The sequence below is a fragment of the Calonectris borealis genome, chromosome 2 (assembly GCF_964195595.1).
Source record: "Calonectris borealis chromosome 2, bCalBor7.hap1.2, whole genome shotgun sequence".
NCBI lineage: Eukaryota > Metazoa > Chordata > Aves > Procellariiformes > Procellariidae > Calonectris > Calonectris borealis.
In genome coordinates, this window is record NC_134313.1 from 106,006,244 (window position 1) to 106,032,508 (window position 26,265).

A 26,265-nucleotide genomic window follows, 5' to 3' on the forward strand; every position below is an offset into this window, starting at 1 on the left:
GCTAATTAGAAATGCATCTCAAGGATCTTGAATCTTCATCTCCATATACCTATTTTAATACCAATAAACATTGCAATTCTGCACAGGACCCTACCAGCATGGCTTGCTCTGGCTTTTTTCTCTTCAAAGGAGAGGTGTCCTGGTTCCAGCTGGGAAAGAGTTAACTTTCTCTCTGGTGGTTGGGGGTGTGCTGTGTTTTGGGTTTGGTATGAGAGGAGCGTTGATGGCCCATTGATGCTTTGGTTGTTGCTGGGTGATGCTTGCACCAGGGAACTTTTCAGCCTCCCATGCTCTGCCAGGTGCACAGGAAGCTGGGGGGGGGTGTGGTGGGGGTGGTGGGTGGAGCATAGCCAGGACAGTTGACCCAGCTGGCCAATGGGGTATTCCATACCATCTGACATCACGATCAGTATAAAAACTGGCAGGTGGGGTGTGGGGGGGGCTGTCATTCACAACACACAGTCAGCGATCCGTGAGCAGTTGTATTGTGCATTGCCTGCTTTGTATATTGTTAGTGGTGGTGTTATCATTGTTATTATTACTGTTCTACTTTGTTTTATTTCCATTATTAAATTGTTTTTATTTCAACCTGTGAGTTTTCCTACTTGTGCCCTCCCGATTCTCTCCTCCATCCTACCGGGGGGCGGGGGGGTGTGGGTGTGTGGGGGTGTGTGTGTGAGCGAGCACCTGCACGGGGTTTAGTTGCTGGCTAGGGTTAAACCACAACAAGAGGTAATGATTTCAGATACCATTACATCTCAGAGACTAGGAATTTAAATCTTATTTTCAAGAAACTCTCAGGAAGACTCAAGGCTGTGGGTTTCCCCGGGACTTCTGGATACTTTATTTGCAGTCTAGTCAAGTTAATGAAGGAAATGCTATGCCTAAATTTTTTCCAACCTGGAAGACTTGGGAACAACTCTAGCTACTCCAAGCCAGAATTACAAGACTCATGAAACTGCAGCAGCCCATCACATCGGTAAAGGGATTTGCAGCGTTAAGATTTTAGTAACTCTTCTCCAACAAAACAACGAATGCTTATACAAATTCCAAGACAGAAACATTCTCTAAGCAAGGCAAGCAAACCAACATACCTTCCACAAGCCTCTTTTAACTGATGAAACTCCAGACCAAGCCCCTGTCGTTTGCCAGAGGAGCCCTTCCGCAGTATCCCACCACACAAGTGGTCACCCAGCCACCTGTAACAGTTACGCTGCAGAGTGTACCTCTACAAAACATGCCCATGCCTATACGCCTCCCCACTGTTAGTACCAGTTAAAACATCACGGCTTGATAGCTAAAGCAAGTTAGTAAGAGCATTGAATAAGAACTTCGGAATTTTTAATTTCCTATTTAAAAGGAATCTATTTTCTATCTGGACCACCCTTACGCTATACTGTAATTACCTGGTACATTACTGTACATCAGTTACCCATTTCACAAAAATTGATAAAAAGAAAATTGCAATACTTACTTGGTACTGAATAGAAGTGGTTTGTTTATACACTCTTTAGTTACGCTGCACCTACATAAAATATTCATTACTTCAGTGCAGTGGGTATTAAAAAGAACTTATTTCAACAGTCCCACACTTTTTTTTTTAAAGAATTATATCAGGCAAAACCAACCAGCTAAAAGCCTGCCATTCTTTACGCTGACTTGGAATCCAAGCTAGCACGCAGCCCTCCTGAACTCGGCATCTCCTCTAAAATGATCTTAAAACATCCTCACATCTAAGTTACTTGTGGTAATAGTTTGCTGTTCATGGATTTTCAGTTGTTAGGTTCAGTCCCTCAAAGCATGAAACACAGAAGACTATTTAATAAAAACTAAGCTTGGTAAACAGCAACATCACTATGCTATTTTCAGGCCATACATTTCCTCTGCTAGGAAATCTCTGAGGGGGTCTCTGGATTTTACTGAATTTGGGTGGCTTGCAGTGGTAGGAGAGGCCTTCCTTTAGCCACTCATGGGAGAGAGGCATGTTCTCAGCCAAATAATCACACTTCCTATGAAAGACTTTAAACAGGAACACAGCATTTTGACATAGCTTTTGGCTTTCTCTGGACACCTTATGGCTTCCCATTTTGGAAAAAGTTTGCGGGAAGAAGTGCTTTTTGGTAATTCTGTCTGGTCATTTCTGAGCCAAAATTAGTGGGCGTGCGTAAAGTTATGGAAGGGCAAGATGTTGTATTTTTTGTTCTGTCTACATCTTCACCTTCCTTTAGAAATGTAACACCAGTCTAAAACTGAGTTTTGCATAGAAACAATCCACTCCAACACAAGCTGATTTTACTTGCTGTTCTGTGATGCACTAAGGTCACCTGTTTAAGTAGTCTGAAATCCTCAGCAGCTCTGTTACTTCTGTGTAAATATAAACGGAGAGAAGGCACACTTTGTCATTAGTTATTTTGTCCAAGAGATCACAGACACCAGGCAAGGTACTTATTCAAATATTATTGTAGGACACAAGGAAGATCAGGCACTTTATCATTATCTGTATAGCATAGAGATGGATTGCCTCAGCATTAGCAAACCCCTTTACCATTTTTATACCAGCAGAAATTCCTTCTGAGGAAAGGAATTCACAGTAAACCCACACTTTGCCAGGTGAGAACATCACACCCAAACCCATACCTACCTGCAACTTCTTCCTCTGAAAGACAACTCATGCATTTTGAAAAAAGTTATTTATTTTCACTGCTTTAATCTCTCTACTGTAGTGTTAGCACTTAACATAAGCATCCACTCTCCTACTGTCCTATTTACAATCCATTGAAATGTATACTCTACAAATACAATACATATTTTCAGAAATGTAAGGGAAATGCACAATTTTGTGAGGTTTAAAAAAGTGACACTCATCTGTACAGGATCCTCAAATCACCCCAGAAGTAAAATTTACAAGGCAGTATCCACACAGCTATGTAAGGGCAGGTGCTACAGTGACAAAGCAGCAAACTTGCTAATACAATAAAATACAGAAAATTAAAGTGTTTTGGGGCACCAGATAATACATTTAGTACCGCTGAAGTTGTAAATTTAGTAATACCCATATTTCTAGAAACATGTAACTGCAAACCTGGAGAATGTTCTGAAAAATATTAAACATTATATACACATGAGGTAAATGTACCTTGGTCTTTTAAGAGGTAATTTGAGTTTAAAGCAACTGATATGGTGAATTTTTTTTTTTTTTAAACACAAAATTATTAACACCTTGCAATTATTTCAGTGGCACAATATAAACAAGGAACTAACTAAAAGGTGAATTTCATGGCAATCACACTCAGAACTATTACTGAAAAAAATAGCCTCTTATTTCATTTGACACCTTCATGTCCCCCATACAGTCAATTCCAATGTCTTTCTTAGGATTACAAGTGGAACCATTGGAAGGTGACAGTGTGTCATACTTGTAAAGTCAGCTTGAGAAACATCCCAGAATTCCAGCTTTTAGGGTTGGAAGGTCCCTGAAGAATTCCAGCTTTCCAAAAACAACGTTTCAGGCTTTTCAGCATCAGACCATTTCCAATGCTCCTTATTCTCCATGTCCATATCCACCTGGTCACAAGTCTGTAAACCAAACTGAGGCTTCAATGCGACTAAAATGTCAGATTGATTAAATCCACAAAACTTAAGTGAATGTATAATGTATGTAATATTTACAATAAACATTTGCATCAGTATTCATCAGAAACTGTTTTGGTATATACTTGAAATGATACAAAATTAATATTTTGAATGCTAAAATATTTTGGTCCCCCTGGATTTCCAAGAGCAGATCTGGTGATATCACAATCTTAATTTAAAAAATACTTATGTGTACCTGTGTCCATATATATAAGATATGATCTTACACAGGTAACATTTAAAGTTACATAATATATACAGACACAGCCTTTGTAAAAGGTGTTCATTTTATATAATGGAAAAGAAGAACAAAGCTTGAAGTTGTGGTGTCAGAACTGAGGATACACATAGCTCTATCTAGAATTTTCCTGTTCTGCATTCCAATATGAATAATAAGGTTGTCCCAAAATAACATTCCTAACATCACACACTGTATCAAGCATCCTTCCTGTGCTTTGTTTTTACAAGCTTCTATTACAAAGTGAAAAATTAGAACAATGTAAGAATAGTTGCTAGCAATTCAGGAGAATGAAGACTAGTAGGTGGTTGAGATAAGACAGATGTAACAAACCACTGTACAGTTGACTGAATAATCTGCATGCTATCATGCTGTTCAGCTGCCGTAGATTCTCTTTGAAATGCAACAGAACTGTTCCTTATATTTTAGGAAACTAAATGTTATGGTGATAAGGTTTTGTAGGTGCTAAAAAAAGCCACTAATTTAATTATTTGATGAATTATATTGGAAGCTCTCTCATGTTACCATCAAGATTACTATAAAGAGCTGAAGCATGCCAGTAGCCTGATGATTCTAAAGTATGAACTATACCATTTGTATCTATGGTAAAGATCAAGTTATGCCTACGAAAAACTCAAAATTTAACAAAGTTAAATGCTGACCTATTAGACGCTGACCTATTTTCTTTAAATATTTTTCTAGATACATAAAACTTGTTAGAGAGGCATGCCAAGTAGACAGACTTGGGAGTTTAGTTATATTCAATCATTTTTTTAGAACAGTCATAATTGAAAAACTCTGTGGTGCACAGCTGTCCATTTGCACAAAGGCATGGTTTATTTAAAATACCTACATGAAGTAATTTTTGATCCAGCTTTGATTGATAGAGGCCTGAAGCACATAAGCTTGACTAGTCAGATAATGCCAAACAAACATAAGCGTGACAGCTATATATGCGTTTAAACCCAACTATTTTCTAAGAACTTCTCTTATTTTTTCCTCTTCTCCTAGATGCCATCTTCCAGTGCCAACTCATCCATAAAGGTGGTTGAATAAAGCAGTTCATTATATGCAGTTCAACCTCTGAAGGTCTGTAATTCCCACATCATTTAAATCTATCTCCAAGCAAGCACCAAGAATTTGGAAATACGCAAGAGTTAGCAAAGTGCTAAGGCTTATCTTGGCTAAGTCTTATGTCTATATAGCCTCTTCTTACTAGGACCCATCCATCTTATTGGTTTAACTACCATATATCACAGACCATGGAACACAATCTCAACTATGCTTCTGTTAGCAACCACCCTGCCACTGCTACCAGCTTTGTGAAAAACTCTCAGTGTGCTGAAGAATGAAAAGGAAGCAGAGTTAAGGTTGCTGTGTGTGTTGCATAATAGGATGGATACTGATGTGTTCTGGAGAGTAGGAGTTTAGGTGGCATATTAATTACCAGGCACATTTACATACTGAAATACTATTGAGCGTTTTGGGCATTAATGAAACCAAAAGGTCAACCAGACTCTTCCTAAAACTGCAATTAAAAAAAAAATCCTGGTAACAGCAGTTTTTAAAAGAGAATTTTCCATATTAATTCCCCCAGTCCCCTCCAGAAGTTGTACATTTGGGCAGGAAGCAATTCAATTTCTAAACAAGTTTGCGAAGATCTTGTGATATTCTTAAAACCTCAGGCAAATCTTGATTAAAGCCATGCATATTCTTCTGTATTCTTACGACAACACAAGCCACCATAAGCTTTGTTCTTGTAACTATGAAGAGGATTGCTGAAATCCTCTGGTATTTGTATCCAAAGACCTGCAGCTCACCACTTTCTGTGTATGAGGCACACACAAAATATATGCACATAAAATTTATAAGCAGCTTTGAACTTTCTAGTACAAAAGCCCAAATAACTTCTCCCTAATTACAGGTGCACTTAATCCTAATTTAATTGCAAATATTGTTCTTTGAGCCTTAAGACTGCAGAGCTGCACAGAAAATACGCTTTTCATATTTGATGTAATGGAGCAAAATCTCCCTTAAGAACATCTTACTCCTCTTGCTACTTTTCTGAAGTAGATAGGTACTTCAAGCATTTTAGAAGTGCCACTTGATAAAAAAGATCTTACATATAATTATGATTCATGACTTGACAATTACAAAATATGACAGTGAATTAACTAGCTTACACTATTTAAAATTTCTACAGTGGTTTAGAGAGTCAGATTTTGGTAAAATTAAAGGTATTCCAGGAATTATGTATGTACTTACTTGCTGAAACGAGTGTGAATTAGATTTTATCTAGGCAGAGGAACAGTTGATTTTTAACTTGTATTTTTGAAACCAAAAGTACCATAGGCTTTGTACACTCCTACTGCTTTGCATTAAAAGACTCAAAAGCGGCACTTACTGGTATAATACAATCTATTTTGAAGGCAATGTAATGTTCTGAAAAAGTGGAAAAAACCCAGTAATCATGTATAAAGTATAGTTGCATAAATTATGTTCCCACAACTGAATGAGGTCAATTTGTAAATCAAGGTAAGAGTCCAAAAGATATACTACCTTAATAGCTAGCAAAGTATACTCCAACAGTACATTCACAATCTGAATCAAAGAACCGTGACAGTGGTTCAGAATAGTCAATGTACCAGCCAGGAATAAAGTTATTTAAAGAGCCATCAATGCACTCTAGAACAGTACGGTGAACCAGTTCCATTTTAAAAGTGACCTCCTATTTTCAGCACAGTTAACTAGAAGTTAAGACCAGCTATCAGCTTTCCAAATAAAAAATTATAGGTTAATAAAAATAAAACTAAACTACACCAATGTTTTGTAAGTAACCTGGGAAAGAGGTTCATAGTGCACAGAAAGGACCCAACACAACTGTTTCGCATGTCCACAAAAATCCTAATTAGTGACGTTCCTATGAAGTACTAAAAGGCAGCAATATCCTTCTGTTCCCCCAATGAGGTAGAACAATTAACCTTCTTAACACGCCACTGGTGCAGATATGGATTTTTACAGTATTCTTCGGTAGCAAATCCAGGATTACATCTTTATCCCCTCCTGTTGACTAAGTTGCGATAATGTTTTCTTAATGCGCAAAGCTGTTAGCCTAGCAGCTCCGTTGGCATACCAGCATTCCCGCATAATTTTTGCCATTACTCGTAATGCCTGCAAAGGAAAAACAAGTAATTATATGTACTGCTGTTCCAATGTAGCCCGTGTAACCTCTCTTCTGCCTTAGCCTCTTCTGAAGTCTATTACTAGTACTACAGCTGCATGGAAGACTGTTGTATAAAAAACTCGAATTCTTTATTTACAGAAAAATAAAATTCTTTAAAATACTGTAGAGCAGAACTAGTATTTTTCAGTAGAATTTCAGCCCACGCAAAAATATTTTAATGAAAAATTAGTAGCTTGTCTGTAACTGTTTTCTGAATTTTCACATTAGACAAAAATATGCTCTTTTTTATTGTACCTCCAGCTAAGGAGTTAGTTCAACGTATAGCAATTCAGAAGTTTATCAGCTGTCTTCCTCAAATTGAAGCTCTGTAATAACTTTGAAAATTTTTGGAGTCTTTTTATCCTTCAAACAGCCATTCTTTGAAATCTGTGAATGCTACTACACAAATAACTGCAAATAACAAAAACTGAAAATGAAATAAAGTAATAGCTCTACATGCCAAGATTTTACACTCAAAGCTGTATTACATTGAGCTGCTAGGTAAGTTTGCAGGATTGGAATGGCAGCATCTAAAAAGTGACTCTACAGTCTGTCGATGCGTATCATCGCATTTCTCTCCCACCTGCACTCTCTTGCCCAATCTCTTATCTCAGGCCTTCACCCATGTATTCATTTCATACATGCCACAACCCAGTCCCCTCTTCCATCTAAAGTATATCATATCTCATCAATCTCTTACTCCTCCTGTAGCCTACTGCAGCTATTCTCCTAAGCTCTGAATCAGAAAGCATTGGTTCTAGCCCTAGTTGGGTTCCTAGGGCAAGCAATATGAACAAAGTTGGCTGGAAAGGCAAGAGCTCGCTGCTGTGCATGCTACTACCCATGTAGTGACTACCAGCATAATGAACTCACCCCAGAATCAGGTAAGCACTTCTACAGAGGCACAGTCAGGAGTGGTCGCTACATGCACATTTCAGTTCTAAGTCTTTGGCTTACTAGAGTCTCAGCTTCCTAATAACCGTATTCATCTTTCAGTAAGTGCATACAGTACAAATTCTGAGACACACAAAGTACTAAGGCCACCACAGTTTTGAATAAAAATTCCTATAAGCATTTACTATTTCGGCCAGCCTGTAGGATATTCCTTTACTACACAATGATAGGGCAAAGACCCCTGAGTGAGTTAGTTCCAAGCAAGCATTCACATGAGGCAGCACATCACTGTTGAGGATACCATTTGTGTCCCAACAAGCAGTAATGCTGTGCTGGCAGAGTACTGAGCTGAAACTAGCAAGTCCATTTCTTGAAAGAGATAACCAGCCTAGTTACAAACCAATCAGCACAGTCGTGATTAGCTTATGTATCTTTACTACCCCTGTTGTGGGTTAACCCCAGTAGGCAGCTAAGCCCCACACAGCCACTTGCTTGCTCCCCCCCAGTGGGATGAGGGAGAGAATCAGGAGGGCAAAAGTGAGAAAACTTGTGGGTTGAGATGAAAACAGTTTAATAGGCAAAGGGGGAAAACCAAGCCAAAACAAATAAAAACAAGTGATACAAAACCAATTGCTTATCACCATCTGACTGATGCCCAGCCAGTCCCTGAGCAACAGCAACTCCTGGAAAACTTCCCTCTCTCCCAGTTTTATTGCTGAGTATGACATTGCATTGTATGGAATATCCCTCTGATCAATTTGGGTCAGCTGTCCCAGTTGCATTCCCTCTCAGCCTCTTGTCCACCCCCAGCCTACTCAACGGCAGGGGAGGCAGAGCGAGAAATGGAGAAAGCCTTGAGGCTGTGTAAGCACTGTTCTGCAATACCTTAAACATCGGTGTGCTATCAAACTGTTTTGGTCACAAATCCGAAACACAGCACCATACAGGCTATTATGAAGAAAGTTAACGCAATCCCAACCAGACACAGTACAACCCCTGGTTGCACGATTTATTTGCAATGATGCTTCCTGTATAATATAATTCAGACTAGCTTTAATTTACATTTGCGTCACCTATGCTTCACAGGAAGGGATCCTAGAAACCTCCATGCAGGGTTAGCTATTAATTTTTGTGAAATTACATTAAATATTAATGTATAACCAAGGATCAATGACATTCAATAAAGCCACAATGATCAGAATGAAATTAAGTTCTCCTAGAAGCAACCCTTCTCCCTTCAACAAGCAGCACAATTTTTAAGCCATTGAAATCAATAAAAGCTCTAGTGTCTTCAAAGCAGCTTTAGCAAGGCTAGTTAATACCTCACAGCTCTGCCATCTGTTTGGAATATTGGGCCTTAACTTCTGCTCACACACAACTTTCCTCATTTCTTCAACAGAAGGATCTGAAGGAACGAGGTCATAGTATGGCAACTGGTAATCTTCGTGGATTCCTGTAATAGGTTGAAAATAGCTTTATTTTAGCTAACACTAAATTACATATTCTTCACATTTTACTGTGTTCCTTATCAGTACCCTACCATTTTCTTTTTTGGTTTTCATTTTTAAAAGTTACATTACAATGACTGACAAATAAATTAAAAAAAAAAAAATCCTTAACCATGCTGTAGGAGTGTTTACATTACCCTTGAAGAATTTTTAATTTTGAAATGTATGTATTTGGAAAAGATAGAAATATTTTTAATTTTGAAATGTATATATTTGGAAAAGAATGTATATATTTTGGAAAAAGATTTCATACGCTATTCTAAAGACACGCTTCTTGGAAGCACATGATTTATAATAGCATGTTTTATTTTAAATAAGGTATGGATGTTAGCTAGCCCTTACTTGTGGTGTTTGCCCCTTCCTCTCAAGGATGTTTAACTTCACCCTTTTCTCCTCTCTGCATAAAGGTTTTAGAAAAAAATTAATATAGACAAGGATATCTCCTATTTTCTTCAACAGGTATGGTTCATCAATTTACAAAGAGGCCGAATAAACCAGTCATTTACAGGATTAACAGTTAGAAAGTCTGAGACACACTGGCTATTACCTTGCACCATTTTTAGAGCAAACTGTTTACTCAAACTTATTCAGGTTCTGTAAGTTACTTATAATTCCTTAGTATGTCCAATTTTGTAAAGATTGCCACATACCACCGATTGAACATCGCCGAGCTATTTCCCAAAACACTAATCCCATTGCATAGATGTCTGCTCGTTTGAATGACTCAAAATGTTTCATATTTATGGAATCATCTAGAACTTCAGGTGCCATGTACCTATTTGCAATTAAAAAAAAAAGAAGAAAACATTTCATTTCATAAATACTTACTGTAGAGAAAGTTCAGTGCTACTGATCAGCTCAAAACCAAATTTAAGTATTTATGTGGAAAAGGAGACAAAGGAAAATCTGCTTCATTAAGGTTATCCAATCAAAGACCTTTCAGTGCAAAGAGGATAACAAGTAAACTGAGAGGAACAAGCAAAGGAATAGGGGGAGTAAATAAATTGTGAAATGATAAACAAATAGAGCCATAAACCTGACAGACATGGGAGAACAGAGACAAAGAACAGAAGTCTCCAGTTGCTAACTGATGGGCTATTAAGAAACTCCAGCTGTAGCTTTCAAGAGGGCCAGTCTGGACATTGTAACTGCTAGTAAGTGGGAAACAAGAGGAACACAAGGATTGTGGATGTTCAAAGGAGGCCTGTGAGACTATGCAATGTTTATCAAGGAATGTTTAGGAGAAGGGTAACTGGGAGGAGGCAATAGAAAAGGATATCAAAGGGGCTAGTTGCATAAACAGTTGCCAGTCACTATGCTTGTCCAACCAAGCCCTGCACCTGCTCACCGCAGCGTATCTTATCTTCTTATTAAATCCTAACTATTTTTCTACGCAATCTCACTCTCAACCCCATGTGCATGTGTGCTCTAAGGACTACATGCCAGCAACTGGAGGCAGGCATGAGTGAATTCAGGGCTAGCAACTAGAGTCAGACAAGGGATCAAGTTGCCTTTGGGCCTGGAGTGCCAGCAACTTGAGAGAAGGAGGGTCTTGGCCTCAGCAGCCGGAAGAGGAACTACGGATCCTAGGAGCATGTATCCACAGGTCTGAGGAGCATGTATCTGGAGCTACTGTGGGGAAACCAGCATGAATGAATTCTGGGCCAGCAACTGCAGTCAGCTGATAAAGGCACCCATGGTGCCAGCAATTGGAGCAAATGAGTGTCTCTGCTTCAGCCACTAAAGTAGGACCATGGGTCACAGGCTTCAGTCACATGCTTACAGGTACCAGCTACAGGGGAGAATTGGGATGAGAGAAGCAAGGGCCTCTCAGCACCAGCAACTGGAGTGGGAATCACAGGTCATAAGGTTTATGTGCCTGGGTGCCAGCCACTGGGGTGGGTGGGCCAGAAGGTTTGTACTTCCCCCAAACCTGGTATGTATGGCAGGTGTGCATGGGTGTAGTTCACTAGCAAACTTCAAGCTGATCTAGCCAGCAAATAGGTGGCCCAGGTAGGGATGTTCGACAGCGGGAGAGCCTGTGCTTGTATTTGAGGGAATCCATGCAGGTAGGTGTGCATATGAGTACATGCATCTGTTTGCTACTGTGCATTAACCCAGCCCAGCTGGTGAGTAGGAGACCTGTGGAGCACAGAAGAGGGCATTAGACACACCGAGGGTTGTACTGATAATTGAGGGATTCATAAGCATGCATGGGCTTGTAAGGCTACAGAAGGGTGTCTGTGTTTTCACCAATGAAGTTCAATCCTGATCAGCTGAAGAGAAGGAAGGAGACTTGGCTGTCTATACTTGTATTTTATACAAGTTCTGACAGTGTTTTACGTGGGTGTTGAAGACAGCACATGGTGCATAGCAATCTGTGTAATCAGCCATGTCAGTATAGTATGTGTCTGTGTATGCCCAGCCTCACTACTGGTTGAATTCCAAGTAAGAAAGCAGCAGCCACATCCATGGGGCCTGGGATGGACAGAGCCCCAGCCCTTTGGACACACCAGGCTGGGCTCCAGAGGCCAGGCAGGAGGAAGCCCCAGCTCCCAGAATCTGCCAAGATATAGCAGCCACTTATAACATCCCCTAGCAAGACTAGAGAGGGAATAGACATGGAGGGCTGGTTAAAAAAGCAGCACTTAAGGATTCCTGGGGAACAAAGGCTCCCTACCATTGCAGTAAACTGATTCTTCATCATACAGTCTGTAAGTCCCATCATAAAAAAAAAAGCCTTGCATCGTTTTTTTTTGAATAGCAAATCCTATTTGGGTTACACATTAACAACTAACTGTGCTCACGAGAAAAGTTTACTTTAGCAACATTTCCTGCAATAGAAAAATCTGTAACAGACTTTCAACTGAGAAACAAGGACCTTGTTTAGTGACTAGGCCTAATGTGGGAACATCAAGCAAAATGTCAGTGTGGACCACATTCTGAGAGTTACTGACAGCAGCATCCCCGCTGGCTGCTGGAAAGAACAAATGGTATTTGCTGCATCAGTCAACATCAGTTGTGTAGTATTGCTCTCTCAACCTGGTATAGCTCTGGCAGCTAAATCCAATATGTAACGTTTAGCAGAATTCAGTGCGTTTCTCCACATCACTGCCCTGTCAATCTCAAGCTAACATATTAATGAAGCAGGCAAACAATGACACCAGGGCTTTGAAGAGCACAGTTAACCAGTAAAAAAGCAACACGCATAGATTACTGGAGTGGAATACAGTTCAGGCAATAGCTCAACCTCTGGAACAGCCACAGAGCCTATGCACAATTTCATTTAATCAACATAATACTAGGATTTTCTTTTCCTAGTACCAGGGATGGTAGACAGAATACAAGACATGCTACTTAAATTTCATGACTATCAGACCTTTCAGAACTCTTTCAGCAGTACTGTGTCTTACAGAAATGACATACATGCAAGGAAGCAAGGGCTATCAACAAAAGAGCAAAAATGCAACCAGTAGTCCAGAACTTCAACGAGGGATGCTGACATAAGAGTTCTCCCAAGTACTGTACAGGCATATAAATTCCCCACAAGTGATAAACACAGCACAAGCAGAGGACAACTGTCTACAGAGGAACGTAAGGTTTACTTTGACAGTATTTATTGAATGGAAGCAGAGTCTGAAGTTTACATATGTCACGATCTTTGATATGGACAAGGCTCAAATTATTCTGGGCCACCCATATCAAAAACTTTTTAATCAAGAATGCAAGATTGTGATGGGTGTTTTAATGCTTTCCAAGGATTCTGCATTATTGGATAATCTTCTTATGCTACTTCATGTACTTGACAGTATAGAGATCAACTTTGGGTCTAGAAGAAAGAATATTTTATCTATCTTAAGATCACATGGGGATGAGAAGAGTGATGGAGCTGGAAAAACATCAAACCAAAAACCCCAACCATGTTGCAAGACTGTCAGCCAGAATCGCTTATACAAGCAGTAAAGGAGATTGTCTCAGTTTCTGTAAATCATCCTAAGGACAAAGGTTTTAACAGGCCTGAGTGTGGCAATGGAGCTGAATTCACACCCTCAAAAGAAAACAATCTCCCCCCGCCCTGCCAAATGTGACTTCCATTGAATTTATTGGCAAATTGACCTCTTACCATGATCCTCCATCAATGCATTTAGATTGGCTTTGGCTTCCATAACACAGAATGGTGACTGACTGCTCAAAAAGTCTGAGAGATTATTGCTGGAACAAGAGAGGCGAAAGGCAAGTAGGTCATCTAGTCCGTTTAGCAGATTAGCCGTTTCACGGCTATCAGACAAAAGGGAGAGAAACATGCATCTCCTTGTCAGCTTATATATTGGAAACGCACTGCTTGTCAGAAACAGTATTTTAGGTTCTGAAGAGAAATACTCTACGTAGACTTTGACCTTCTGAACAAGGTCTGCAGTTCAGTACCCTCCAAGAATGAAAGGCTAAGTCTACAAAGAAGTTCACAAATTATGTTGAGCATGGCCTTGCCAAACTTTGGGTGCCCGCTGACCCCTTCCCCCCACCCCTTTTAGTCCAAAAACTCTGTATTAGTTGCCTGAATTTCTCATACAACATATAGGGAGCTTAGTGTCATGAAATAGAATGCATACACAACATGTTGAGTGTGACATTTCCATTCACCAAGCCTGTTCTCCAGAAGCATAGCTAGAATTCTGCTCATATTGGGTTCAGGTAAACTGCAGAAAAGCAGTTGAGGTGGAATTCACAGCCAAACTTCTTTTAAACACAGCCTATTTCAACTACCAAAAGTAACAGTTGGGCCACACTTATTAAAAAAAGAGGAGAATTTTTTTTTTTTTTTTTTTACTTGCCTCAGGGCGTGAGAGAGGGATTCTATTTCCTTCTCAGTTTAAAGCTCACATTCCCTGCTTGATGCTGTGGGCTGAGCTGTGAAAGCACACAGTTATCACCCTCTGGTAAAGCTAAGCCTCTGAACAGAAAAGAAATAAAGATTCATTCAGTCAGAGAGAAGGACCATCAGTCTGACTCAGCACCTAGATCACTCACCCAAAAGTGAGTCTTGCTTGCTCTCTAGACCATACATTTTTACAACAGACAATCATTAGAAAAATACAAACTCAGTCAAATCTCCCTGAACTTGCACACAGAGCTTCCATGTGCAGAAGAGGTACCAGAGAGTTAAAATTGTCATTGAACAGATAAGATCTGAACTTTAGTATGAAAAATTAACCAGAGGTGCAGAGTTACTTACCCAAGTGCACAAAAGGGAGGAAGAGGGGACTAAGCCTTTTATGAGAATGAACAATTTTCAGAGAGGTAGAAGTGACTAATGTTTTTAAAGTGGCAGACAGACTTAGTCCTGCTGCTGCTGCCCACTGCAGCAAGCAAGAGAAGCACTATGGGTTTACCCTTGTGAAGAAGCATAAGGCAGATTAACAAGCAATTAACAAGCGCCTATGCAAGGAGACATCTTGCAAGTGGAATCTACAGACACAGCTGAAAGGATGCTTTCTCCAAAGACTAGACTAAAATAACTGATCTGCACATCATTTTTCTTTGCATGTAGGTATAGTAGAAAATACTAAGTCACATGTGGTATGTGCCCTGCACACAGCTAAGTTTCCAATGACAAATTCCAAAGTAGTCTGCTATTTTACCACCAATGATTACTGGAGACTTTGAGAAGGAATAATGCCCAGTACTTTGTAATCTGGTAGTAGCTCAGAAAATAAATCTCATCCGACCATTTGTGTGGTATTTTTGAAGTTGGCAAAGGACCAGTACAGTAGAGCTTTAAAACAAAGTGATATAGTTGTTAGTAAAATAAATTTTCAGTACATTTTCTAAAAGCTTTTGTTCACTGAACCTTAAAAAAAAATTTTTTTCTTCCAAAAAGCCACAGCTAAAGGGGCATCCTAGTTCATTGTAAAATCCCAATCACACCCCACCCCCTCCCCTGCAGTATCACTCACTAAAGAGATACATTAAAAAATACTTTTTATGTACACATTGGAGATTGGGCAACATCAACACAGAATTTTCTCCAACACTGCTAGGGCATATGCTAAAGCTAATCATGCACAGCCCTGAACCACTGGGCTTCCACACATTTCTCTGTGACAGGCATACAAACTTCAGTTTGACATACCACTGAACCTACAGGCATCAAAAGGACAAAATGTTGCCTACATCACACAACTCCGTTGCTGTGGTTCACTGTTAGGGCTGCTATCTCTGTATGCTGTATAGCTGCACAGATTACTAACGAAAATTAATCTTCTCTTCAGAAAAGCTTCCAGTTATTATTGTCTGAAGGTCCAGCAATGATAAATTACCAGTAAGTTTAATTGCACTTGTGTTGATGGAGGTAAACAGCTCTGAGTTCTTTTGAGGACAAGAAAAACCGTATTTCCAAATTCAGAAGTAGGCCTTTAAAAGAAAGGGAGTATACTGACTCATCCATTGATAATTCCATTTATGCATTAGATGACAAAGATGACTGCTGTTTTAAGTTCTTGTATTTCTCTCAAAAATATGATCCCGTGAAAGCCTACATCAAAGACTTTGCACCTGGTATGTTCTACCACATAGGCTTCACACTGAAAAAAATCCAGCTTTTTGCTTTCACTGTCAATATCCTGTCTTACACTCCAGATTGGGCTGCAAGCAACATTTCCATGGAACACACGGCAAAAAGAATAAAGATACAGCAATGAAGGCTCAAACTGTCATTCATGAAGTCTCCTAATTGTTTTAATATATACTTGTGCCCTACAATATTTTGCAAGTTTTCAGTATTTTACACATGCTAGTAATAGATGCCAAGATTCAACATGCTTTTTAAGCATCTTCTGTCTAACTAAATTACCAGCTGGCAAGGAAGTGTCTAGAAACTCTATCTGCCATTATTCACATTTTCCTGCTGCTTGTGTTTGTACCCACAAAAAATCTTCTATATGGGACAAGAAAAAACAAAATATAAAAGTCACCTGACACATCACATTAATGATTTTACCTTTTTGTTCCCACTCTGTGGTTTGGGGCAATATCAATTGTGTCTGTAGCTGAATCATGCCTAACTGCCAATCCTAGGTCTGCAATGCAACATGTTCCATTCTTTTTTACCAATATATTTTTTGATTTCAAATCTCTGTGGGCAATCGCTGGTTTGCCTGTAAGGAAAAAAATGGAAATAACACATCTGTAAAAAAGATAATTGCTACCATTTTAAGCCTGGTGCAGATTTTGTTTGAAGTTACAGAATTCCTTCCAGTTCTGCTGCTTTATGCACATCAAGGTAACTCCTGAAATCACTCATTGGTGGGCTGTCCAGAAAAGTGCCTTAGATGTCTACCATATTACTCAACTCTACCGCTCCTTTCCCTCTTCCTACAAGTATTTATTGCATACACATACTACTTGCCACAAAAATGTTTCTAGTATCTCTGGAAATAGACTCATAGTCCTGTCTCAAATCAAAGTTAAGATGATACTACAGGTATCAGTACTTAGTGCCTTTTAATAGGTGTTTTGTAGGAAGGATTGTTACATCACAAAACGTGGATATACCATAGAAAGGAAGGTAAAACCCGTCCAAATTAAGAAGTTCTATCAGTTCAGAAATTATCACAGGTCCTAAACAGACATTATTCCATTCACTCAGCTCCACAAGGGATTAGCTTGGATACCTGCGCTGAGTTCAGTTGCCTTCTCATCACGTAAGTAGCTGTATGCAAAGCAGCTACACCCTGAAAAGGTTGAATGTTCTAATTAAGAAGAGAATTATAGGAGAAAGAGCTACGTATGTGTCATTTAAAAAAAAAAATTTATGGGGTAAACAGTAATAATCCAGTATTATCCACATGACAGGCTGAATATTTGTAAGATTACCTTGCGTGCCAACAATTTCCATGTGAAGATGAGCAAGACCACTGGCAGTGGACAAAGCTAATTTTATCATTCCTTCCACTGTTACTGTGTACCTGTTCAGGTAATCGAAGAGTGATCCATGCTCATGATAATCTGACACCAACCACAGCTGAGTCCATGTACCATTGTCTGCAAAATAACACTGGCATGAATATCACACATACACACACAAAAGACAAGCAAACCATATATGCCACTTTTATACAATGCTTATGAAGTACAAATTATGTTTTGCAAGTAACCACAGCCAATTAAGATTCTTAAATCTTTACTTCTATCCCTGTAACATATAAATGCCTCTGTAAGGGCTGGGACCACCATGCAAGACTTTCTGAACAGCTCAGCGAGTATTCTTTTATTTGAACTAAAAGACAAACCATAGAAAGCTGACGTCACTCTGATTCTGAGGTGAACTATTCAGGGTATTAGCCAGGCCCTGCCTTCCCCTAAGTTCTCTGCTTGGGGGGGGAACAGTGCTGAATGCCTGATGCAAAACTAATCCTGCCACTATCTATCTAGTACAATATGGTCCAAGCTACCCATAAAAAATATGTCTTTCTAGCTTTGCCCCGTAACTCCTTCAGTCTTCCCTTAACCTGTCTGGCCTCAGCCTGGGAGGCAACTTCCACAGTTACCAGCAGCTGGTGGATTTTTCCTCCTGGAGCAGAAGCTTGCAAGCAGCAATCAGACACATTACTTCAAAACCAAAGTCAAATCCCACCCCTGGTGACCTCTAAGTTGCTGGACAAACTTGAGGTTTCCAGGAGGCACAAGGGTAAAGAGAATGAAAAACACTGATTATGAGAAAACCAGTTTTATTTTCAATGTATGATTTTTCACTGAACTATGAAGAACAAGACAGGCCATAATACATTTGCAGATATCCCAAGGCATACAAAGGACAGATAAGAACTAAATTGTTCACATTATTAAACTAGGGAACACAAAATACCTTGAAGTTTAAGCCACAGAGAGAAGACCATTAAAGTAATTCAAATCAAGAGGGGGGACAAAAGTTGTTTGGGTTTTTTTTGACCTAAAAAGTAGAAATATACCCAGAAAAGAACAATTCTTCCACCAGATAGGTTTTCCAATTTTGTTTTGTTATAAAAGCAACTCATGTGGCAGATCTGAGAAGTGTTTTTATAGCTAGCTACTTTTGTAGAAGTCTTTCATCTCTTTAAAAGACCAGTTATCCCATAAAAGAATTCAGTTGGACTTCTATCCTGAATTATACAGCCACTATTCCCTAAGAACAAGTGAGAAAACTCAGCACATGTGATAATCCCTAAGGATTATCAAAATGCATACCCAAGAACTAAATATGAAGAATAGGAAGGAGAGGAAGTGAATTCAGAAGTTAGTCCCTATCATAAACATAAAGTTTCCAAATAGGAGGTTCTTACATTTCCTTATCCTCTAAGAACACACTTGGCCCAGAGAAGTCAGAGGCACAAAATACCTGACCTACAGATTGACAGAAACTACCTTTATAGAAGTACTTGTGCTTATCTTTAAATAAGCACTTGGGTGGAGATGGGAAAACTTTCAAGCATCCCTTCTATTTGGATGTTTCCAGGGAAGCTAGTGATGCCATTAAAAATAATTTTAAAAATAATTAAAAAGCCATCAAATGCTTCAGAATAGGGAAATAAAAGTCTGATCTACATTCAGATAATTCTCATAATGGAAAGAGAATTCTGCCTAGCTACATTTACAGAATAGTCTCAACTAAGTTGTTAATTTAAACAGCCAAAAGAAAGCAGTCAAATGCTCTAACCTGTAAAAGACTGTTAGAAAGCTGCTATTGCAGTGGGAAACTTCTTATAATATGCCCACAGAAGTGACTCCTAAGCTTTGCTTTTTTAAAAAGAAAAAGAAATTTTTTTTTAAAATATCTTCAATTATTTTATAGTTAGGACTGCTGCCTCTTTTGCTACTTCGCATATCCAAGCATGAACTTGTAGAACTTGACATACTATTAAATGTCACTTTTTCCAAAGAGAATTATGGTCTGTGAAAAGTCAACCCAACAGTTTTAGCTTCACTGAACCAGTTTTACAGAACCATTAGAAACAGGTATGTGTTCACAGGCATATAAAAGGTGCTCTCAAACACATACAGCCAAAGAGCTCCAAAAAGCTGCAGAAGTTCACAATAAACTAACTTAATCAGTTCAGAATATTCTCTTCAGTCAGTTTTATTCTACTGCTTCACCAGTTATGACACTACATTGCCTGAAATAATCCACTCCTGGGCATTAACACTATACACACTCATTGCTTGATCCTGTATTTGATTTCTTCTCCTGTTTCTTATGAATGGAATACTTCAAGAGGTGTCTAAACTAGACAACAATAAGTAGGGAAATTAGTAATCTAATTTTAAATAGTCTACCAGACCTATTGTGTTTAAACAGATCTTTTAAAGATGTCACAACGTTTCTGAAGAATTACAATTGCTTTGAATCAAGATTATAGTGTCTTTGCTAAAGTTTTTTCCCCTCTTAACTCTAGGTGCCCACATAAGAAGAGATATGCTGCTGATTACAGACCCTTCTACTTCAGTTTTACCTTATTACCTGCAAGTCTTAATATTCAGTCTGTTTTTACCTTCCTTCTAAAGCAGAAAATATAAAGCTGGGGTTACGATCCATTCTAAAAGAAGCCATGACTCTTTCCCATTGTATGTCATATTTGTGACCCTTCAACCAGATTTTAAGAAGGGACAGTGTTGCATCCAAGCTTACATGAATAATATTAATTACAGACAAGCTGAAATGCAGCAATAAGTACAGTGTCCAGCTATTAGATGGGACCTATTAAATTTTCTTTACCTTGTTATATTTGACAAGTTGCACATTTGTTTAGCAATGTAAGCAGAACACGTTATGAACTTCAGTCTTCTTACACTGTTGACATTAGTTAATTATTACCAAGTAATAATTAACCTGACCCTGAGTATTTTTGGCTGCACAATAAACAGCATCTGCCATGAAGCTTTCAATTATAGGATTTGTGTTATCAGGTAAGAAAAAGTAATTACACTCAGTAGTAATTACATACAGTAGCACAGCCTTCCATGACAAGGTAAGCTAATTTAGTTCATATATACACCATGATCAAGAATCTCAAGCAATTTCAGAATGTTCAAGAACGTTACAAAAATTTATGTATGTTCTTGGAAACCTAATTTAATTATGGTTATTTCATCTGTTTGTCTAAAATACTTTCAGGTTTCTTGCAATCAAAATCACTCAGAATTAAAAGGTTTTTCTTCTGCAGTTCTAACAAAATTTGAAATTCCGAGAAAAGAAGCTTTCAGATTTGTTGTTAGAAGACTGATTGCAGTTTGAGAAAAACATTAGTGAAGTCCACACAACATCCATCTTAGACAAGCTGCCTCTTGAAGAAAGGCATTTATAACAATTGCTTTATCAAATATATAATCAAGTTTCAATTAAAATTTAATTGACTGAATTCACTTCAGTGAAAAATCCTTTTTTCACATTGGTACTAGCAAAACAAAAATTTGGACTTGGCACATGCTTGTTTTTAAACCAAATACTAGGTTTTAAGGTGTGACACTATTGCTTGGTACGAGAGTTTTGAACCACAGACTTATGTTCCACGTTGAACGTTTAAAAGAAGTTACAGAAACTGCCTAATTGCATGTGTTCTCCAGTGTCATGTAGTAAAGTGTTTCAAAGTAGAGAATGGGATACATTATCCTTGTTTGGCATGCAGATAATGTAACAGAAAAAACAGGAAAAAGCAGTGAAAAGATCAGATACAGATGGGATCTATAACTAGAAAACTCTTAGAAATGAGACATTCAGGGAGATGTCGGGGAAAACACTTTTGTATGTGGCTGGAAGAGGACTGATATTTTGTTAGTGAAACAGCTTGACTCCATCACATTGAGATAGTCATCTGATTAAGTTGATGAGAAGCACTTGAGCTGTGTAGATTAGCAAGATCTTCCAGTCAAATTCCTTCTTCACAGGCTAAAGCCAGAGCTTCAAAAAGAATAAATGGCTCAAATATTACTTTTCTCAAGAGGAAGGAATTCTGCTCATTTCTCCACAGCATATTGCCTAACATCATTCTTGGGGATCTACTTACTACCATGTAAGGTAGTCTGACTGAAAAAAACTTTCACCTAGGGAAGTGCTTTCAATTAAGGGGAAGGAATGGAGAGACCAAAGTATTTTAGTGCATAAAGTTACCTGAAAGTGTGCAGTACAAGACTTCACTTTACTTGTAACATGACTACAGACAGTTATGGTTACAGACAGCTAATCCAGGGAAACCTTTAATACTGTAAATGGAGGTTGCTGCCACTGCTCTTCTGCTGGTAGAGGAGTGCAGATAGGTAGTCCCTGATACGCTTTACAATTAAGTATCTAGGTTAGAAAGAACAAAACAAAAAACCCACCCAGAAACCAAATTATCTGTTTAGGTGGTTCAAAACAAGGCAACACATGGCCCAGAAAGTAATCTCCCTGACCTAGCAGTATTTGAAAGTTAGCATATGCTCCTGGCTAAGTAAAGAGCTACCCAGAACACAACTGCAGTTAAAATCATTCATTGCTTCTCAGCCCTCAAGCTGGCTTAACAGCAGCACCTATTTCCCAGTAAATTTTGGGGATGGGAAAGCAGACAGGTTGTAGCCTTCCGAACACCATACAGCTGTGGTGAGGTAGAGAAGGAAGACGAGAATGTGCCATTAAGGCACATGGAATGTCTAAAGAGTTAGTAGAACAAGGAGTGAAGACAGTAGTTCAGTCACAAGCTTTATGGACTCCACCATCTCAGCTGAACACCACTGACTTAGCTGATCTATCTTACACTTGTAAACACTTTCTAATCTATACATGCACCCTTCTACCTAAAGGCATCCCCCCCAATTTTACAACTACAATGGCCAGCCAGATGTTTCCCAGCAGTTGTGAAAAATACGCAGTTGCGTTAAGAAGAGAGACCTAATTAATGCCTTTACTAGTAGCGAGAATTGCAGCATGACACTGGCCCACATTTACACTACAAACTACGTGTCAGGAGATACGAGTCCCAAACATTCATGATGGATACACAACAACCTACTCCTGAGAATTCTTCTCCATATCCCACTGAAGCTTTCACCAAGCACTGAACTGGGATTGCACAAGTAATTCCTTGTACTGCTATATCTCTGTAATCATCTTTGCAAGGTCTCAGACACACAGATTCTTACAGTCTAATGACTTTGTACATTCCAGCTAGGCTGTAGTAATTCCCGAATGCATCCAACAGTCTGCCCTATGGAGAAATGGATGCAAATCCTTCACAGCTATTACTGCTGTGAACTAATACTTCATCTTGCACCTGGCAATGCTTATTAAGCATTTATCAGTTAGCACCAGCGTCTACAATGGAAGACTGTTAATAGGTGTTTTTAAGCCATCGGTCTCGAAAGCCATGTACACTTGCTCCTTTCAGAGTACTATGACAGCTGCTAAACTAGAAGAACTACCTCCATAATGCTCCCTCTATGTTCTCCCATTTAATGGGATCCAGGTGCCCTGAAGTATTCTAAACAAGAATTGAAGTAACAACCTCCTTCAATATTCAGGACTTCTGAATGCTTAACCCAGTAAGAGAATGGTGTGTACATATTTCCTCGCTGAGAGAATGCAGAAGGTTATACTGAGAATCCTGCATTGGTGGGTTAAAAATAATAACCCAGCTTTCCATATCTGCTCAGACAGCAATACTGTTAGAAAATAGAGTCAAGAATAGTAGCATTTTCAAAACACGTCATTATCCATTTTTCATAAACCAATTACCAACTAGTTCAAGAAAACAGAAGAGCCTTGCCCTAAAGTCTTAAAGCCTCAAATAATGGCATGACCTATCAACTAAGGATTTTTTCTTTCTATGTACAGCATACTAACAACAGAAACCAGAAATAATTTTATAATCACATTATATTACTTCATTTCCAGATGACCAAGTCAAATGGAATTTCATTCTATTGCATCTGGAACCTGAGCCAGCAATCAGGAAATTATTTTAGGAACCTATTCGTTTAGGAAACCTTCCTCCTACCTCCTCTACACAGTAGTTGTGTATTTTTGGACAAACTATCTATGGGTTTGTGGCAAAATGGGAGACTGGTATGCTTAACCACAGATAGATTTTCTTAAAAGTTATAGCTAAGGTATTGCAATATATCCTTTATGCTTTTAAGTGAGATATAGTATCTAAGCCTTCTGCAGAGATGGATTTTCATATGTCTTTAATGCAACCGATCTACTAGTTTTAAACCCAGGCTCCAGATGCTCCACTAGGTCCATCAGAACAAATTCAAGCTCTCACAGGTGCTATTAATATCCAATACAACTTTGGACATGAAAGTAAGACATTTTCTAATGGTAAGCATAACAAGATGCAGGAAAAAGTTGCTGGTATGCTGTAGATCTGCAAGCTCTTGAAGGTTAACAAGTTGCACAAACATCTGTCAGGAGCAAGTTAGCTATAGCTAACCCTTTCCTGGAGAAAGGAAGTGTTCTGCACAGCCTCTTGGGTTCTGTTCCTATTCTACAGATTTATATAGATATAGAAACTTGAAATTAATCTAGTGATAATTAAAAAGAACTCTATTTACACGTATACTTCAACTCCACTAAAACCATTTAGGAATTTTCCACAAAACCGAAAGCCCTTTAAGAGTCCAGGATGTGTGTGGATTCTTGACTCCTCCCTAAGGTGACAGAATTTTCTGTTAATGCTTTCCTCGCAAAAAAGTCAAAGGCCATTTGCGGTGAAACATGTAATTTCATATTAAAATAACTGAATGAAACAGCATAACATTTTAGCTCCCCTTAATGTAAGAAATTCAAAGCTTTTGTTGTTTTTTGCCAAATTTTCATGTCTTAAAAGGCTTATCAGCAGAGATTCAGGAAACAGGTACAGGTTTTTTAATACTAGGAACAAATCATTCATTCCCTTTTTCCAATTTATTTTCTAACTGGAGTTCTAAATGAATAACTTCTCATACCTCAGCCTTAAAAATGAATCCTCTATCTGCTACTTTATATTTGGACAACAGGATTAGACATGATCTCTTTTGGCCCCACACATCTATTTTATTAGGCTATTAGGGAAGTACAGGTATTCAGCAGATGTGTGGGCTGACAGGATAAGGCATCTCCTTCTTAATACCAAACTTAGCCAGTATTTTAACTTGCTTGTAGAAATTACACCGGAAATTCTACACCTTGTAGAAATTAAATATGCAATTTTTTTTTTTTTTTGAGATTTAAACAAAGCATGTTTTCCAGAAAAAGGAAAGTGAATTTCTTCCTTCATTAAACCTATGAAAAGCCTGCCAAACTCCAAAATGCTCTAGAAACAACATTATTTTTTGCTACTCTTACTTGGATCCTCACAACTTTATTTTCCCCTCCATTTACCATCTATTCTGACCGGGTACAGAATCCACAAAATGAATTCATAGTATCACTAACCTTTGTTGTCTGCAGCTATAAATCCAAGGATGTTTTCATGCCGTAGCATAACTGTTTGATAAATTTCTGCTTCGCGAAACCATGAGCGCTCCTCTCTTGAAGAGAAGATCTTCACAGCAACTTCTTCTCCCCTCCACTTCCCTCGCCAGACTTCTCCAAAGCGACCCTTACCAATGCTTTCTTGAAGTACTATAGTTCTTGCAATTGTTCTTTGCACAAGTAAAGGTAAACCTAAAAAGAAGATTTAACATTAACCTTAAACATCACTAACAAAATAAGCACTTATATACGATCCATATTCCATTAAGATATTTCTCTTAGAATGCACATAAACTCTCTTAAGATTTTAACACCTTGTTGTGAACTGCTAACAAGCATGTAGGTAAGATGCTGCCTTCAACCTTGAAGGCCAGCAAAACAAGTACTCAAAGATATTATGCTACAAACTGCCTCTAACTTGTTAAAAAGGCAGCACAAACTTCCTTTCAGTTTAGAATGTTGACAGTTGTTGATCCATAAAGTTTTTTTTTAATAAAAAAAAAAAACATGAAGCAATCAGGACCAGGATTGAGGGGTTTTTTTGGGTGGGTTTTTTTTTGTTTGGTTATGGGTTTTTTTTTCTTTTAGAAAAGGATCTGCCCATAACTCCCCTGGCAAAGCAGTTCAAGAGCACTTTTGCTACTGATTCATTTACTTGATTTATCACTATATACGACTCGGTCCATTTCTAAGTTGAAGTTAAACAATGCTTATCAGCAACACTGACTGTCGAATGCTCACACTCAGGCCCAAGTATGCCAGTAGCCTGTTAGTACTCTCAAGTGACTGTAAAATACGAAAATATCCTATTTATCCCTGAAGCCTTCATCATCTTCAAACATCACAACAAAGTATCCTCAAGCCTTCTGAGAGTTTAACAGAAGAGTTCTTTTTCCTTCCCGTATCTTAACTGTACTCTGATTAGTTTGGACCAATGACGTTCCAATGCATAAGAAGTCTGTACCTGATTTACGAATTAAGGAATTAAGTTCTAAAGAATAAAGGCAGCCAACAAAAGCAGCTGGTAGAACTTTGTTCTTGTTCATATTCTTTTGTTCGTCTCTGCCCAGAAGACTTCCTCTGAAGAGTAATAAAAAAACCAATCCCATGAACATGTGAAAAATCTTATTCCCTTCAAGCTTCTGATAAGTTTTTAAAGAGTTTTACATTTACTTCAACTGACTCAACTGTACATTGATTTTTGTGACCCTCTGGATTTCTAAACACTTTAAGGTCCTGCTTGAAGTCACCTACCAATAATAACCAAAGCTTCTCCCCCCTTTTTTAGGCAATTCTTCCTACTTCCTTG

The 26,265-nt window shown here is 38.5% G+C and overlaps 1 protein-coding gene across 2 annotated transcripts in view; it reads right to left on the bottom strand.

The window, feature by feature from the left end:
* Positions 1–2,675: 2,675 nt before the first annotated feature.
* TGFBR1 (transforming growth factor beta receptor 1) overlaps positions 2,676–26,265 on the bottom strand; it is a 35,152-nt gene continuing 11,562 nt past the window's right edge. Inside the window, exons 4-10 of one of the 2 annotated variants that reach the window (XR_012672535.1) lie at positions 24,918–25,148; positions 17,369–17,536; positions 16,494–16,650; positions 10,147–10,271; positions 9,311–9,441; positions 6,853–7,042; positions 2,676–3,576 (exon numbers count right to left, since the gene is read on the bottom strand). Coding sequence is in view for 1 of the 2 variants with exons in the window: in XM_075142882.1 (XP_074998983.1) it covers positions 6,917–7,042; positions 9,311–9,441; positions 10,147–10,271; positions 16,494–16,650; positions 17,369–17,536; positions 24,918–25,148 (938 nt within the window). In the remaining variant the exon portion in view is untranslated. Of the gene's footprint in view, positions 7,043–9,310; positions 9,442–10,146; positions 10,272–16,493; positions 16,651–17,368; positions 17,537–24,917; positions 25,149–26,265 lie in introns of both variants that reach the window. The other variant, XM_075142882.1, reaches the window with a different exon arrangement.